This window comes from Tympanuchus pallidicinctus, unplaced genomic scaffold (genome assembly GCF_026119805.1).
Source record: "Tympanuchus pallidicinctus isolate F22 unplaced genomic scaffold, pur_lepc_1.0 scaffold3, whole genome shotgun sequence".
Classification (NCBI taxonomy): domain Eukaryota; kingdom Metazoa; phylum Chordata; class Aves; order Galliformes; family Phasianidae; genus Tympanuchus; species Tympanuchus pallidicinctus.
The window spans coordinates 21,906,739-21,925,426 of NW_026294747.1; the positions used below are offsets into that span (position 1 = coordinate 21,906,739).

The following is an 18,688-nucleotide window of genomic DNA, read 5'->3' on the forward strand; positions in this document are numbered from 1 at the left end:
TATATTTTTAAATTTCATTTATTATATACTTATATAATTTATATTTTTCCTCATTTTCTGAGGCAACAATAGTTGTATTTTAGATCAATTATTGCAGATATCTGTCTTCAATACCATGAGTATTCTGCAAAACCTGTACGGAAAATTCTGAGATTGAAGTATGCAGAAGCATTTCATGCTGTTAAGTCATAATCCAATTACACTATCTCTTATGTGGTAATAAAACTATAGATTACAGACACCTGCACTGAATTTTGAGTTATGTAATAGAGAGAAGGCAATCATTAGCACATACAGATACAAATACAGTTGAAAATACCATTGAATAATAAGATTTTGGATTTATAATTCTGTGAAAATATGATTTGTGTTCAGCAATATCTGCATTGTGAATATTCTGTGCAGTGCCAGTCTTCTTGTGTCAGGAGAGATGTGATAGCACTAGAAAACCTGAAGAGGATGATCAAATATGTGGAATGGATAGTTCCAAGAAATAAGGCTAAATAGATTTCAGTCTAAGAGAACTGAGAAGGACATGTGGTGTATAAACATCTACAAAATATTACCATGGAGAAAGCAAGTGGGGTACAGCAGTCTAGTCTCTTTTTAAGAAGACATGCTAAAATTAAAGGACTTTTACTGTGCTGCTCTTGCCAAGCTAAGGTTGAATTTAACAAGGCTTAAGTATTTGAGGCGGTCAATCCTGATAGTGTGGAATTCACTTCAGTTTCATTAATCTTCTTGTGAAGATTTGTAGTGCCAGGCGTTCTCTGGTGAATCACAGATACTAGAGATAACTTTAAATAACTTTATTTAAAGGTTTTTGGTTCCTGTTTAGCATATCTTAGATAAAATTCTGTGAAAATAATTTTTAAATGAATTCAGGAGAGCTATTTTTAGTAAGAGAAAGTAACAGCCTAAGTCAGTAATTTAAAAGAGGTTGCTCAAGGTTAAATTCCTTCAAACAAGCAAATCAATTAATGTTAATTAAATCCAAGACTAAACACTATTATTTCTGTGAGTACTGAAGCAGTTTTGAGGGCTGCAATGTAATACGTTATTTCCCAGCTGCAGGAAAGATGTCAGCCATACTTCTGTAACTCTGCTAATGGCCTGTTCTTCATTACAAAGGTTGTTAAGTAATAAGAAAAAAATACAGTGATAGATTTCTTGTAGAGGAAACCTGGATCTATCACTTTCCTTGTAACCCAGATATACAAGGGCATTTGGATTTCCTGTACAACTTCTCTGGGAAAGAAGGAGCTGGAATCTCCCAGAACTTACAAGGTTCAAGATAGCAGCATATTCCCTTTATTTGAGTGATAGTTCAACTGTATCCATTTAGCAGGCCACCCAAGATGCTTTTCCCTTAAAATGAGAAAAGTGAAATCCTAAAGTAAGATGGTGATGTTTGTTTTTCAGATCTGAATTGTTTTCCTTCATAGTTGAATTCCCAAGGTTTTTTTTTGTTGTTTTTTTTTTTTTTTTTTTTTTTTCTTTTGGCTAAGTATTTTAGGTCTTGGATTATTCAAATTATCTTTAAGAATGCTGTTCTCCAAAAGGTACTTGTTGAATGTGGGAAAGACCTGATTTGTTGTAAAGCTTGAATTACAGAAAACTTTATTTAAAGATGGAGTGGTGCAAGAAAGTTTCTGTTCGTGTTCCAAATATCAGTATTCTCCCAGTTTAACTGAAAACTAAATTTACATCCTAGAGATTTTATAGGGGAAAAGAAAACATTTTGGAATGTGGAAGTATATTGAGAGAATGTAAGGGCAAATATATACAGAAATCTGTTTTACAGAAAGGAAAACTTACGCAGATTTTGCTTCCATCTCATTCAAATACCTAAAAATATTTAGCAGTTGATATATCTAAATATACTTAGCATTCACATCCCATGCACGTTTGGAAATATAGTATATTATTTTACTGATAGTATGTACTATCTTCTATCAATCTATTCAGCTGTCTGTTTTGTAATCTGTAATTTTGTAACATGGTGTTTAGTAAATTAGTGTGGGAAGCAGTCCATTAATAAATGTTTTATTCTGTAGCCTGGAGAATTGAGAATTTTCTTTTTTTTTTTTTTTTTTTTTTTTTTTTTCAATGTTACGTGTAGAAGTTGAAAGAGAAATAAAAACTTAGAAGAATGCCAAAAGAATTAAAAAAAAAAACAAAAACATTCCAAGACTGAGAACAGTGTTGCTTATATGTGAATGTTGTGTACAAATATTAGAGAATCATGTTGGTTGTATGTAAATTCTGAATACAAGTATTAGCTTCTTCCAACAGATTAACAAGTGAGAAACTGATTGAAGATATTCTATTGTATATTAAGATAGTGAAGAATACTCAATACCAGTTCACATTCACTGTGAAAATCTTGCATAAAATTTTCATGGAGCTGAAGGTTGCTCATTCATTTTAATGAGATGTATTATAGCAGGATGACTTGTGTGATTTATGACATTTGTCAGTTTTTCACAAAAAAGCATGTATGTCTTTGTGTATATCTGCTCCTCAACTTTACTTTTTCATCCATATTTACAGAACCCAAAGGACTGCAGCAAAGCTAAGAAACTTGTGTGTAATATTAACAAAGGCTGTGGCTATGGTTGTCAACTTCATCATGTAGTCTACTGCTTCATGATTGCTTATGGCACTCAGCGAACGCTCATTTTAGAGTCTCAGAATTGGCGCTATGCTACTGGTGGTTGGGAGACTGTATTTAGACCTGTAAGCGAGTCCTGTACTGACAGATCTGGTACAACCACTGGACACTGGTCAGGTAACAATTAACTCACTTAACTCAACTTCTATTTATTTATTTATTGCAAATTCTATCGTGTAGGACTATTCTGGTAACTCTTCCTTTAATGTTATGTGAACCACAGTAACAATGGCTGCAATTGTATGCATTATCGTTTGAATTTTATTTATTCATTCTACTGAAAAATTAACATTCTTATTAAGAGGACTCTACTGCTTTGGCAGAGATTTTTTTCTTAATAAAAATTTCATATTTTAAATATAATCTTTCATCATAATCTTTCATCAGTCTGCCAATGTGTTATGAGCCAGATACGAATTCAATTTGTGTGGGAACTGAAATGTAAGTAGAAGCTGTTGTTGATAAACTTTAAAATAATAAAGCATGTTTGAAGTATAAAAATAACTTAAATATGAAGAAAATGTGGTCAGTGGAAATTGACACACATACAAAAACCATATTGAAATATATTTTAATATAAACTAAACAGACTACAACCAAACTTCAAGTTGTAAAAATAATAGCAAAGTTGAAGGTCTTGCTATATGTAGATCCATACATTGATCCTTCCTATTCTGGGCTGAACCATTTTGCTAGTTAAAAAAAAAAAAGCAACCATATATTCAGATGGGCATTAATGTTTGAAGGATCAGATAGCTTTATCTCAAAGAAAACAGAGCATTGATTTTAATAAAATTCTTCCAGTCAACATCATAACAGACTAGAAAACCATCAGCATAATTTTGTAGTTTTCCCTGCATATTTAAAACTTTTTTTTTGTATTTGTCAAATTGAGTAGCTGTAGTGTAAGTGTAGATGACTGGCATTTCCTTCTGAATTTATGCTAAACACTAGAAAGAATTTCTTATGTTAATTTTCAGTACAGATAACTTTTATGTGAACACCTTTGAGCTTTTAAAACTGGATTTTATAGACTCCCCCTCCAAATGGTGTTAAAATAGTAATCTGTTATGGTTTAAGTAAATGCAGGAAAACACAGTTGATTTTAAGACTCTAAGACTCTTCATATTAAAAATAGGTAGGTTTAGAGATATATCTTCATCATGGAAGACGTGTTAGAGTAGTAGAATTTCACGTTTGGTAGTATCTCATATTAATAACAACTACAGGCCACGTAGTAGCTGGGAGATAAATAGATATTCTAACAATGGGTAGAGAATGGGTTAACCTATGGACAAAAACAGTTAACAGTGAGAAACAAGTAAGAAAGATTCTGTGCTGCATTTCTGGTTATAGCCTTTTTATTTGCCAGCACTAGTTTAGCACACGGTGTGATACTCTTACTCCAGAAAGGAATTTTGGCTCAGTAACTCTGCTTAAGGATAGATAACTGATAGTGTTGGTTGTTAATATTAGTTGGGCCTATAGATACAGTAAGGGAATGTCAGAACACTGTTCTTTACTCTCTTTCCAGTATATCAAGAAGGAAGTGGTTGGCAACAGTGAAAGTGGCTTTGGGACATCTGAAAAATGTTAAGGTTTTCAACAGAGAATTGTATAGGCTACATCTGTCAATAAGAGACTGTGACGCTAATGAGATGTTTTCATAGCATATGGTTTTTTCTCTAGAAATGCAGGTGGTACAGCATGACTTCCTCAGACCAGTACTACCCCAGTGCCATAATGGCTATATACAGTTTACTCTTTGGACTAACAATCAGAGCTTTTAGATCCTGAGTTGACAGAAACTGTTCTTTCCCTTGTGTTCGTTCTTTTTTCTTGTTGACAGATACCTTAGCTATAGATTTTCAATGATGCTTAAGGTTATATATCAGCAAGAATGATCAAATGTACAAGCCTGATGCCTTTATCCTAGAGTCACAAGAAATATTCCTTTTCTGACATGCACGTGGTTATGCTGTATTTCAAGAGAACTCTGAGCTTATCATTGGGTTGGAAGTTAATGTCAGTGCTGGAAAGAGGAAAAAAAAAGTTTTTCCCTTCACTGCATCTGTCTTTCTATCCTGTGAAATGTTTGGTGTGTTCCAGCATTTCATTATATTAAATACTATACAAATACTTTATTACTATAAAGTATTTATTACTATAAAGTATTTATTAATATAAACTTTGAAAACTATTTTTTGGGTTAACAATGTAGGAATCCTTGGATTCCAGTTATTAACTACTTCTGTCAGTTTTGATGACTGTGGCCATTGTCTCTTTTGTGAGACTCAAAACTAAAAGTATCTTGAAAGGATGTTTTTAGCAATAAAATTTTGAACTGCAAAATCACAGTTTTATGTTATCACTGCAATATGCTGAAAAAAGGGTAGACCTCTTTCTCATTTTTACTTGCTGATTTGTGACATCCTGGTTGCATTCTCCAATAATACATTGAAGAAGGGTTATAAACTGACTGAGGCAGGTTTTTTTAAAATTTATTTATTTATTTTATTTTTTATTTTTAAGTAGTAAAAATAAAGGAACAATAAACAGAAGAAAAAAACAGATTAAATCAGGTTAAGGACAGGTCACAGTAGAGTTAGAAGTTATTTCTGCAGTACACGATGGACGATACAATTTACATGCTTAAATAATGGTGTGTTCTCCAATAAGACCTGCAGACCATTAGGATGAATCATGAACTGAAACAGGAAACCTGAAGCAAAGTTTCCTGCAGCTTTATTTGAATATTGTCTTTATAGCCTCTAGGTATGGTTTTACGGATGAATTGTTTTAAGGCAGGGCTGCCCAGAGGGGAAGAATGTCAGAGCTGTTCATTCTTAGTGTCATCTTTCAAATATTAATTGAACTGTAATTTTTAAAGTATAAGTTCACTAATAATTTTATATGTATAATTCAAGACAGAGGATAAAGATTAGTTATTTAGACACATATAAGGGTAATCTAGTCTTAAGAGAAAGTTCTGTCTAAAACATCTGTATGTTCTCCTTTAGTTGGTATTTAAAAATAACAAATTCTTACATGTAAGTAAATCACATACATCTGTAGTACTTGGTTGTTTTCCTTGATCTATTTAGTTTGCTCCTTACCTTCGTAGCTTAGGTTCTTCAAGACAAGAATTGTCTCTGTCAGTAGAACAGCAAATTCTATTTGCTGTTTTCTAAATTAGTTGTTCTAATTGATGTTAGAAAAGCTGGAATTTACTAAAATGTATTCAGGAAGTTGAAGGTATGTGAAAAATTACATTTAAGAAAAAAAGTAAAACCATGTAGTTATTTTTTTAACAGTTTCTTGGGCCTTAAACAATTTCTCTACTTTTGTCTTAAGCAACTGAATTTAGATAGCATTTTAGATAGCAAGTTATAGTCAAGTAAGCCTCACTCCACAATAATGCTCTGGTCTTACTGAAAAGGAAAACCAGGTATAAATATGTGAACAGAAACACTTCTTAGCTTTTATTGATTGACAGCTGCTGAGAATTCAAAGACCTTCAACATTGTTTTAGTAGAATAGATAGTTTCAGTTTATAAATAAATCTAGCCTAAAATTGTGTTTTTCTTGTATTTTATTTTTTTTAATTCTGTTCTGGTGAAGGTAGAGAATGGGTTTGGCAATGTTTTTAAAATTGAAGCTTTTGTTTAGCTGATATGTTTGAAATTCTACAAGGCAGTGATAAAGCTTATTAATTAGTAAACTATCTGACATGTCCTGGTATGTATTTTAATACAGGTGAGGCTAATGATAAGGATGTACAGGTGGTGGAGCTCCCCATTGTTGACAGCTTACATCCACGGCCACCTTATTTACCATTGGCTGTCCCTGAAGACCTGGCTGATAGGCTGATTCGTGTACACGGGGATCCTGCAGTATGGTGGGTCTCACAGTTTGTCAAATACTTGATTCGTCCACAGCCTTGGCTAGAAAAAGAAATAGAGGAAGCCACCAGGAAACTCGGTTTCAAACATCCTGTGATTGGGTGGGTATTTAGTTTTCTTTATTTCTCTGTGCATTAATATATGTATACAATGATTCCTGTTCATAAGTTTTTTTTTATAATGATGTTCCAAGAGCCTGAAGTATTTTGAGGGAGTGGGGGGGTACTTTTTAGACTAAGTCATCATTATTAGTAAGCTGTGCATAATACAAATTGATAGCAAGTATTCCTTTTCTTCTTGTCCTGTTGTTGGAAATAGATGTAGGTTCAATAGAAGAATTAAATGTCCTTTGATATCTAGAAATGTAACATTGAATTACATTCATGTAATTGCCTTGCAGTTTTTATTCCAGACACTTTTCTATCTGTGTCTTCTTCTAAAGTGATTGTAACCTTTATCATTGAGGGGAAAAGTGTACACTTCACATGCTGCAATCCACTGCTAATTGTCTTGTTGACTGCACTTGATCATGGTGTGTGCCTTTTCTGCTGATGTTTTAATTGTTGCTAGCAGCGTCTATGGATTGGAAAGCACTGTATGGGGAGCTGTAGGGAGCAGGAAGGTAGCTATGTGCAATGAAGCACAGCTTGTGGAAGGAAGGTTTTTACTGTCTTGTGATGTGACAGTTTTTGCTGCTGCTTCCTTTACTATATTTTTCTTTCAATACTTCATCTTTCTTTTTCTAATATATAGTAGTTCTGTCCAAATATTAGTTCTTTAACTGGCTTTTGACCATTGACCTGATAGGCTACTTCTCTACTGGCAGATCTTAAGACTTGTTAGGTTTCAAGAGTAGGAGGAGGATGTATTTTAACTACCTTTATTCAAACCCTGTGTTATAGTGGGTGGTGTCCCAGTATACCTATGATGCAAATATTCTTATTTTGCTTATTTGCTTATGTATTAAACAAGCATTGCTTGATAATTTCTGTCGGTAAGAAATACTCAGTATGTTTTAATTGAACCCCCTTCATTTTTTTTTCTTTCAGTTGCTCCCTGCATTCTTTACAAGATACGTTGCTCCAAAATTAATGCCTCCTATTTATTTCCGTGGAAACTACAACAGATAAAAAGGACGTGTTAACACTATTTGATAGAGCAAATTCTCAGCTACGAAACACTAGTTTTTAACATATTCATCACCATTAGCTATGCACCAGTGATGAGCAAAAACCTGCATGCTACTTCCATAAAAATCTGAACCAGCAGAGATGACCCACTGCCAGTGTTCCCAGTGCTGAAATGCATTGCTCACTACCTCGCTGTGTTTGCGTTCACTGTTTGGTCACCATAAACATTCAGCAAGCATCAATGAGTGTTAGTGGGTGCCATTTTTTCTATGTGGAGGAATTCAGTAATATGGATTTGTTTCATATGTACTTTCATTTCAGGCACCATTTTGTCAGACTGCCCTTCTGCAGCCATCTGTTTCACAGCAACAACACATAATGAAATATTGGTGGGAAGGTTCAGCCTCTACTGCCATACCACCAGCATCTGCCTCTGGCATTGTGGGCCCAACATTAAATTAGGAGGCATTACTTTCAGAGCAGCCTTCCTATATTACATTCAAGAGGAGGCTCACAGTAAACTTTATGTTGTTAAAAAGTCTGATATATGTTTCAGATCTTGCAGTGAATAATTTCTCAAGTCAGCATGTCGTGATGGCTATCAATGACTTCTAATCATTCCTTGTTTAATGAACGGATTCAATATGCAGCATAGGCATGAAATTTAAAGTTAAGATTTCACTTGTTTAAATATGCGTTGTGTTTACATTCTGAATTCCTAGTTTCTGTCCTGTTCCAGTGTTCATGTTCGGAGGACAGACAAAGTAGGAACAGAAGCAGCGTTTCATCCCATTGAAGAATATATGGTGCATGTTGAAGAGCGGTTTGAACTTCTTGCTCGTAGAATGCATGTTGATAAAAAGAGAGTGTATTTGGCTACAGATGACCCTTCATTATTGCAGGAGGCCAAATCCAAGTAAGATGAGCTACGATTATCTTACAGTTTGTTCTTTCTAATTACTGTTTACAGTTTCTGGCTATTGTGGGCGCAGGTCTTGTTTTATGATCTTTTATGCAGTAAAGAATTTCAACTTCCTGTGCTTTTGATTTTTCTCTTAGAAATTCTTTTCATGGATGTTCTTTTTTTTTTTCCTCCAAGTATGCGTAGTTTTAAAGCTTAATTCTAGAAGAGTTTAGCAATATCTTTGACTACATAAAAGCAACCCAACCAACTCTCTAAAGGAGAAGTAAAATATGAGTAATATAAACGCACCAAACTTCTAATAAAACATGCATATTAAAAGAAAGTATTTGGAAATAAAGTTGCCAACTAGTTAATATGCTAAAAAATTTCACCTGTCCAAACGCTACCTTTTTGTGAGTAGATGGTCCATGACTTGGAAGTCATGGACCCTTGAAGATCACTGAGTCCAACTTGGGATATTCCTCGATTCTATGATTCTAGTTGCCAGAGGAATTTTTAAAAGTTAGTTGAAAAAATTGTGACTTTTTCAAAAAAATTATACATATTCACTATGTAAAATATGTTTTTGTTTCTTTTTTTTCGTTCTATCCATGAATAAATGTAAGGTTTGTCTTTTATGTAGATGGGATTCTTGGTCTCTTTACTGCTCTTTGTCTAATAGCTCTCTAGAACATGGCTGTGACAAACTTTTCGTAGCTATGTGATATCCCTAGCTCGTATAGCAAATGTAACTGTTCAAACCTGTCAGCACACATATGCATTCATTTACTCATAATGCAGCCTCTGAATTTTCTTTGTATATGCAAGGAATAGGAAACTTATTTTCTAACAGGAATTATTTGCAGCCTTGCAAGCCTGTGTATTTCAATTGTGCGATTTCTATTTTACATCTCTAAAAACCTGCTGCTTAAAGTTGGGGAAGTCAGAAAAAACTAAATGAAATATATACAATGCCACATATGATGGAAATCTAATCCATCTTTTTTTTGTATATATACAGACAAGAACCATAGCAGAAGCAATTAGGGTAGCGTAACATTTAAAGTGCAGATCTGAACAGTGAAAAGACAGGTAATACAAAAGTTAGGTTGTAATATTTAATAAATTACATGGTCATAAATGACTTTGATTACTGTTTGTAGAATAACAAATTTGATACTTCATTACCAATCTTAGACTTTTTTTTTCCTGTTTTCAACTTTTGAATCCTTAGCACTGTATGCTTTAAGTCTGTGAGTAAGATACATTAACAGTGTAAAGATATCACCCCAATCTGCAGATACTAAACCTTACAGGAGAATTTTGATTTAATGTTAATAGTTTTGCAGCTGGTTTGGCTCAATTTTTTTTTTTTCCTATTCCTGGGAACCAAACTAATTACATTTGACCAAAAGCAAACAAACAAACAAACAAAAACCCCAAGCAAATAAAGTTCTAGTCACGCTGCTTTCATAGAAGCAACTGTCCCATTGTATTTGAATAACTTACATTGGATTTGATATTGGGTGCAGAAGAAGCTCTGTCTCTACATGAGAGTGATTGTCCATCAAACAATATTGGAATTTAAATAATGAAAATCCTGCTAGCATGCACACAAGTATGTTCTTTATATCAAGAAAAATATTTCAAACTATTCATAGCCATAAAAACAGTACTGTTCTGGCTTGCAGTTAGATGTCTGCACAGTACAAGTATGGTAAGAAAGATAGTAGAGATAGTAGTCTCAGTTTGTAGCATTTAAGAGTGTTTTTGCCTTTTTTGGAGTCACATTTGAAAAACGAAGTATGTTTTCAAATTTAGGATGATGTATAACAAGATGGTTAGAGACTAACTCGTGATTATGGAATAAAAGTACTTGAGAATTTCTGGTAAGCAGAGGTTATGACTCTTGTCATAGATAGGATTGCTGTAAAATGCTTGTTCTTTAGCTGATCTAATGGTTTTCAATAACAAACTCCTGGATTTTCTAGTGTATGTATTTCTGGTCTACATTATTATTGACAGCATCTTCTTTAAGGTGTACAGTGTTCAAAATACTGCAGCTGAACATGCCTGTGATGTATTAAGGAACCATATTCAACACCTTTCTAGCTTACATACGAATCCATTTGAGGGATGTATACTGTGTGTAGATGATTCTGTCAGTAAGAGGCTGACATCTTATTATTCATTTTTCATTTACCTCGTGAATACTTACAATGGGCATTGCCAGAGTTCTGTTTAAAAAGGAAAGAAAGAATACACAAAAGCTCGCAATGTACATATCACATTAATTGTCACATACAGATGGGAAAGCAAATAGGAGGCACTTTACCTGTAGAGCTTTAGAAATTCCATTTTCTTTGTTCTTTGTAGTTACTGTGGTAAGAATAACTTTAAATTGAGTATAAAGCATTATATATAGTGAGTGGGAAGAAGAATTAAACCTCACCTGCTGGAGGCAGACTGTGGGCCACATGTGGCTAAGCTTATGAAGATATAAGCTTTGGCCAGTTACTCTGTTTTTCTTTATGCTGTGCTTTCAGCCTGGTTGGAAACAGGATTCAGGACTAGAAGACTCGTTGCTCTGGCTGCCTGTGTCTGCTATTACACTCACATTTTAGGATGTTTAAAGGAATCCTCTTTTTCCAAGCATGAACATAGCATTAGGATGGAGAACTGGATGGGGTACAAAAAATACTTCTTTGAAAACTTAAGTATGTGAGTAGATCAGTACTAGGCTGGAATCACTGTGTTCAAGAAATGGGTTGAATTCTGATGGCTAAATGATTTAGAATCAACATTACAAAATGGAAAGGGAGTCCAGATTTAAAAGTGACTTGAACACCATTTCCTGAATTAAAGGAGGAAGGGAAATTATCTAACTGTATATGTAAGATAATGTATAGGTAATTTTGGGGTGCAGTGAACCTTAAATTTGAAATAACTTAAAGAAACAGGTGCTGTTTATAAAATTAATTTTCAGTATTTTCAGTACCCCAAGGTGCATAGTAACATTAGTCATACTTCAAATCTTTCTATGAAAATTTAAGATGTTTTGAAGTCTCTGATGTTTCTGATGATAAAGCAACCTACTGTGAAGCCCTTTTACTTTCAGATTCTCTATTTCAGTCTGTGGTATAAGAGGGATTTTTTTAATGCTGCTGTTAGAAGCACAAAACAATAGATGAGGTTTTTTAAAGCAATATCCAAAACAACACTTTTCTTTTTATCAAGTTACAGGACTGACTGTTTGCTAGTAAAAAAACACAGATTCTTTAGGAAAAGATTTCAGAAGGAAACTTAACATAGATGCATTGATTTACTGTTAGAGCAGGTGATTCTCTTGGGAAGATGAAATTTGGTTGTTACTTTAAAAATATGTTCAAATTATTTCTCAAATTATTTCAGCCGAGGAGGAAGTTTTAATAAATCTTTTTGATTGACTCCTGCAATTGATGTCCTGATTTGTTAGTTATGGCTAGTTAACATTAGGTGGTAAAGCCTATTGTTTCCTGTTTAACTTTTGGAAACAGTTTTTCTATAGCTTTAGGAGAAAAATGGAATTAGGCATATTTGTACAACATACTTTCATAATTATGGCTACCATGTATCAAGAGTGTGTGTGTAATGTTGTTGAATATAAACGTGTGTTAATTTCAGAAACTTTCCAAGAACTCTGAGTGTAAACCTCCTGATTCTAAGAAACGTTAAGCACCACTTTCTCAGGCTTTGAAAGATCTAGTTACAGGTGTAAGTTATGGCTACTGTAGCCATATTATAGATATATATTCTATATTCATATATTAATGTTCATATATCACATAATATTCATATATTAGAGCCTGGTCTGTATTCTGATTTTCTTTATTAAGCCCATTAAGATTAATTCTTATAAGTGTGGTATAAGCTAATTTACTACCTCATGTAATATGTGCTTTGTAGTTGCAATGAGTTTATAACTTTGAAAACTGTATCTGTATCTAAATTGTTTTGTAATTAACTTCATAACATGCCAGTTGGCGTATTAGTAGTTGGCGTATTAGTGGCACAAGTTGCACTTCAGGTTTGAAATACAGTTTTGTAACAGCAGTGTAATTATCTTTGTTGCATCTGTCTAGACTTTTTCATGTAAAACTTCTTTTTGGTTGGAGACTGACTGAAATTTGCTTAAGCCGTGCTACTTTCAGCCATTCAGTTCCCTTGTAAAGGGTAAAAATATTCTGAAAAAGACTGTTCTTTTTCAAGGTTCTCAAAAATGTGTTTTTGTTTTTGTTTTCAAAGTTGTTGTTACACGTTAGAAACTTTTGATTTCACTTAATATTTTTAAAATTCATATTTCAAATTAAAAAATTTGGACTTAATTACTAATTTCTTTGTGTCAATACACCTTTCTTTACATATCAAAGTTCTAAATTTCCTTCATTTCCTTTTAAACGGTAAATTGTGAAATCTGTTCTCCACACAATCTTAACTGTGGAAAAACAATTTTCTTTTAAATTCAGATTCATTTATTTAATGTGGCCCTTTAGAGGTGACTACTTTTCTTGCAAGGCATCATAATCAGTATCTAATAAAAAATACCTTAATGAACAGGAACAGTTCAGTAAGGACAGTTCTGTATTCCACTCAGTAGTAGAGAAAGCAAGATGTGTGCGTGTTTTATGTAAAATCAGTAGGATTAACAGAAAACAGCATCCACTTCCTCATATTTTACAGTGATGTCTTAGGCTTTCTTCTTACTTAAGTTCCTTTTGATCAATTGAGGGCATGCTTGGTGGCAGTAGTAATATTCTAGAGTGCAAAGGAGTGACTCACATTAACTATCTTATCTTACAGCAGCAAAGATGATGCTTCTTAACAACACCAGACGCTACAGTTAACAGTGTATTATATTTTCATAGGTATCCAAATTATGAATTTATCAGTGATAACTCCATATCTTGGTCAGCCGGACTTCATAATCGATACACTGAGAACTCCCTAAGAGGTGTCATTCTGGATATCCACTTCTTGTCTCAGGCAGACTTCCTGGTCTGTACATTTTCATCCCAGGTAAACTGCATTATAAATAAAATATAGAGTATATGTACTGATTCTGAATCTTCCTTTTCTTCTTGCTTCTGTTATCTTGGTCTCAGTTCTCTTTGATAAAAATTTAATGGGACTATTGTGATTTTTTTATATAATATCTGAAAATGTAGATGACTTAGCAGTGGTTGATTACTTCTCCCCTATTGAATTTATTGGCTTAACTAAGGCATTTCAATTAAGAAAAAAAACATTTTCTAGTTTTATATAAAGTTAATATGTAACTTGTACATTTGTTTCTACACAGCTTAGTTAAGGCACACAAGTAAGTAAAAATAATTTTGAACATTTGACACTTCTGAACTTTGCATAAAGTTAATATCTATCTTGTTATCTGTCCATCTCTATAATTCAAAGTGCTCAGCGATAGCTTAAACATATTGCTTGACTTAATAGCAGGAGTGACAAGGGAAGGAGAAATTTAATTTCTTATTAGAGACTACTATGTTTCTAGATATCCAGGAACAGGTTAGTAAATGTGAATTCTGGTCACTGCAATCTACAGAGAATTCTTATTGCAGATGATTATGCACTGTGATTTTTTTTTTTTCTTGTTGTTTTTGAACTTGAAGCAAGATGGGTGGAGTCTGTAGGAAAACTGAATCATGTAACTGTCACCATCATCTTCTGTATTACATATGTTACACCATAGTGTATATATATGAATTTCATATTCATCATGAAAAGCAGTTTTTAAAAGCTGCTGTAAGGTTTAAAAAATAAAACAAAAAACAGAAAATGGTTTTCTCTTGCATGTGGTAATCCATCTAATTCAGGTACAGCAAAATATCATCAAAATCAACATGAATCAAAATCAACTGAACATATTTAGCCTATGTTCGTCAAATATGCTCTCTGTTTAGGAAAGTGTTCAGTTGTAGATGGTCATAGGTTGTGATCTTATGCAAATGTTCTATTATGTGGAAGTAGACACAAAAGCTGAAAGTTAAAAAATTACTTCAAAAAAAAGTTTTCTCTAACTTCAAATGTAAATTGTTTTCTGCACTGTAATGAAAAATAAATAAGCATAATATTAATATATGATCAATAGAGTAATTTATTCACATTGACTGCCAAAAGTCATAATTGTGTTATTATGACAAAAAGACAGCAAAACCAGAGAAAAATGTAGAAAAGTCCTTTATCTCTTAGTCGTGCTTATGGTTACATTTTGCTCACTATTCATCAGACCATGTGAAGAAAACTACTTTTTAAAAAGCTTATTTAGAAGGTTATTAATGTTGGCTACTTCAGGGCAAGATAGGAATAAATTCCAAAGTAAAAAATACCTGGTAAGAAAAGTCTGAGAAGCCATCCACTTAAAAAAAAAAAAAAAAAAAAAAAAAAAAAGCTCTATTCACCTGAATTATTTTCAATAGGTGATTATCAGCTAAGACCTAGGACTGTGTATGTCAGATGTGGTAAAAATTTCACGTTCTAAAGGAAGTGTTATGTGCTTTTTGGTAAAAAAAACAAAACAAAAACAGAAGCACAAAAACCTCAAAACAAAACAAAAACACCCCACAACTTAATGAGAAATCTATGATGTGATCTGCTATTATATTTAGATAACTGTGTTTAAAACATACCGGATATAAGTGTAGAAGATCAGTGTTTAAATTTAGGTTTTAGAATTGCTTTGACAGAATATATTTTAGGTGAATTGTAGCTGTTTCAAAAGAAGAACATATGCTAAAATAAATTAGTATAGTTGAAGTCATGAAGATTGAAGGTAACCTCTGGAGGTCATCTGGTATTGACCCCCCTTTGAGAGTACGTTTGAGTTGCACAGTATCCTTGAGCTCTATCCTCATTCTCCTTCTCTGTGCATTAACAGCAGATATTTTTCCTGGATGACAGTTTTCAGCAGTGTAAAATTCTGCTGAAGTCTAGAAAGTCTTGTATTAAACTGTAACTTTCAGTAACTGGGACTGTAATTTAGTCCAACCTCATTTACTCTTAGTGATTTCTTTTGCTTTAATAATTCATACTCCTCAATTTTGCTGGACATGTACCAAAGCAAATATCTGCAGTGTTTTCTTCTATTGTACTTCTCTAAGATCTCTTGCAGTTTTTTTCTGATATTGAGAAATATTTCGCTTTTATGGAATTAAAAATTCTTTTCTAACATTTGATATACTGTCACTGTCCTTTCAGCAATGAAATAAACAGTTTGGCAGATGCTACGGCTTGACTGTAAGCAAAACCAGGCTAATGATGACCATCCAGTATGTAATCTGTGTGAAGAGAAAGTAAGGGTGGGAATTTATTTTCAGAGTGATTTTGGACTGTCTATTCTAGCTTGGATTTTTTCCATTTTCTTTTCCTTGAGGGGGGAAGAAAAAAAACGAAGTGTTCACTACAGAGGTATTTTTAGAAAATTACTGTATACTTGAATAAGATCAAACTTTTTTGGAAATATCCTATATTCTTACTTATGCTATGAAAGCTAAATGAATATTGAATATAAGTTTGTTGTTTAAAAATTAGGCTTGCCAAGAGAAGGCTAAAATCTACCTTGACTCTGTTTGCTCTGTGTCACATTAATTGAAATGTGTGAAAAAGCCACGGAGCAGTAAAACAAATCATAAAACAACTGCAGAATTAAGGTTGTGCATTAAATAAACAGCTATTTTGTCTCTTCAGTCTTCATTTAGATGAAGTTGTAGCTCTGTCTGCAAGACTTATTTTTCCTGATATCTCACTTTCTTTCAGGGTTTACTAGTCCTATATTTTGCATTGTAAATGTAAGTATGTAGTTTGCAAAGCAAATAAATCTATGAAGAAAAATAAGAAATAATCGTACTTAGTTGAATGTGTAATTCTTTATGTGGATTCTTTGCCTGCTCTTGTTGACAGGTTAGTTTTCTAGGTTCACAGCTATAAAGGAAGTAATTACTGAATGGAAACTTTCAGTGCTTTGTCAGATTTGAAGGATTTACAAGAATGACTCATACTGAAAAGATTTAAAATCTTTCAGAGTTGTGTGTCTCTCCTCATCATTGGTGCACACATGCAGAGAGCAAAACTTCAAAAACCACAAACTATAACATCTTACTAAAGTAATGGTAATCAAAATCAGAGAAAGATATAGTAATCTAGATTACAAGTCAGAGAAATCACAGTGACCAGATCAGGCATTTGACATGTGAGACTGAATGTGTATCTATGAGGCCCGTGCATCCCAAGGTCCTGAAGGCCACTGCCCGATGTAATTGCCAAGCTAATCTCCATCATACCCAAAAGGTCGTATCTGTCACAAGAAGGCCCCAGTGACTGGAAAAATCACACCCATTTTTAAGGAAGGGAGAAAGGAAGATCCAGGACCATCATTACTACAGAGTAGACTTTGAAAATGTAAGTTCTGAAAGTTCATCAAGAAGTAAAATATACTTTAGTCAAAAAAGAAAACAGATTTGCTTTTATGTTTGATTAGCTGCAAGTTATTCATTTTAAAAGGCAGAATGGCTAGTGTTCATCTGGGAGTTCACAATTTTTACTGAAAAGTAGACCACTGAAAGTAGTTATTTGCTATGTCTGTACAGAATCCCAGTTCAGAGCTGGGTGCTTCTTGTTAGGAAATACATAGTGTTTTCAAATACTTCTTAAAAAGTAATCTTGTTCTTCCTTTTGTAAAATATACTTGTTACACATTGTTTACTGACTATGATATATTTTAGGCACACGCATGCAATATTTATGTTCTCTTTTTTTTTATTTCCAAGGTTTGTCGAGTTGCCTATGAAATTATGCAGACATTGCATCCAGATGCTTCGGCATATTTCCATTCTTTGGATGATATCTACTACTTTGGGGGACAGAATGCACATAACCAGATTGCTGTTTATGCTCATCATCCACGAACTGCTGATGAAATTCCTATGGAACCTGGAGACATAATTGGAGTAGCTGGAAATCACTGGGATGGTTATTCAAAAGGAATCAATAGGAAATTAGGAAAAACAGGCCTGTACCCGTCCTATAAAGTTAAGGAGAAAATTGAGACAGTCAAATACCCTACGTACCCAGAAGCTGAAAAGTAGAATAACAGGAAGACGTATGGCAGTAATTCTCACTTCTTTGACTCAAATCAGTCAACATACTAATGGTTTATATGGGATTTGAATTTGCATTTTAACATGCATTTAAAATCAAAGCCTTTGGTAATGAAACTGGAAAAGAAACTGAGAACAAATGGATGGGCTGTTATCTGAACTCACTCCTAAACATTTTTTGTTATATGCACTATCACACATGCACACCACAAATGCATACAGCAGGAAAACTGTTGTTTTATACTTTCTGTCTCTACAAGATTTGTCCCAGTCAGTAGTCTCATGTGAGCTTTCAGCTCTTCTCTCTGCCATTATATGACAATAATGCTCAGACTTATAACACTGCCATATTGTGTAATTTGAGTAACATGAACATATTTTGTATGTGCAAAATTTAAAACATGGTGCCTATATTTGAAAGATTTGTGACATTTTTAAAAGAGCCATGCCTATTTCACTGATGCGCAAGAATCAGTTTTCAACTGTTACCATGATCACTGAATTTGCTTCAAAGAGATTCAAATTTCAGACTAGATTTCTTTACAAAGTTTATTTTTAGCGTTCCATTGGTTACTTCTCATGATTAATAAAATAAAGGATACATCCAACAATGAAATAGTCACTGTCTGTTAGGAACTTTTGTAAAACAATGCCATAAACAAATTTGTCTGTGCTGAATGTTTTTGAACATTGCTTTTGATTTAAAGCAAAACAACAGGGGGAAAAAAAAAGGAAGGAAAAAGTGGCAGAACTGGAGTTTTATCAAATGTACATGCACTTAGAATGACAACAGGTGGTGGCAGAGTGGTTCTTGGTTCTGTGGACAGCGGGTTTTAGCAGGATGATTCCAGTGGCTGATTTTCTTACATCCACTTTCAAGCATTTTCTTTTACCCTCTATGTTTCTCTTTCAAAAGTATTTTTTTTTTTTTT

General features: G+C 33.5%; 1 protein-coding gene across 3 annotated transcripts in view; it reads left to right on the plus strand.

The window, feature by feature from the left end:
- FUT8 (fucosyltransferase 8) overlaps positions 1-18,434 on the plus strand; it is a 122,718-nt gene extending 104,284 nt beyond the window's left edge. For all 3 annotated transcript variants that reach the window (XM_052692824.1, XM_052692823.1, XM_052692825.1), the window contains 5 exons: positions 2,554-2,791; positions 6,431-6,677; positions 8,446-8,622; positions 13,515-13,665; positions 17,427-18,434. In XM_052692824.1, the coding sequence (XP_052548784.1) occupies positions 2,554-2,791; positions 6,431-6,677; positions 8,446-8,622; positions 13,515-13,665; positions 17,427-17,744 (1,131 nt within the window). In that variant the 3' untranslated portion in view covers positions 17,745-18,434. The remainder of the gene's footprint in view (positions 1-2,553; positions 2,792-6,430; positions 6,678-8,445; positions 8,623-13,514; positions 13,666-17,426) is intronic.
- Positions 18,435-18,688: the final 254 nt, after the last annotated feature.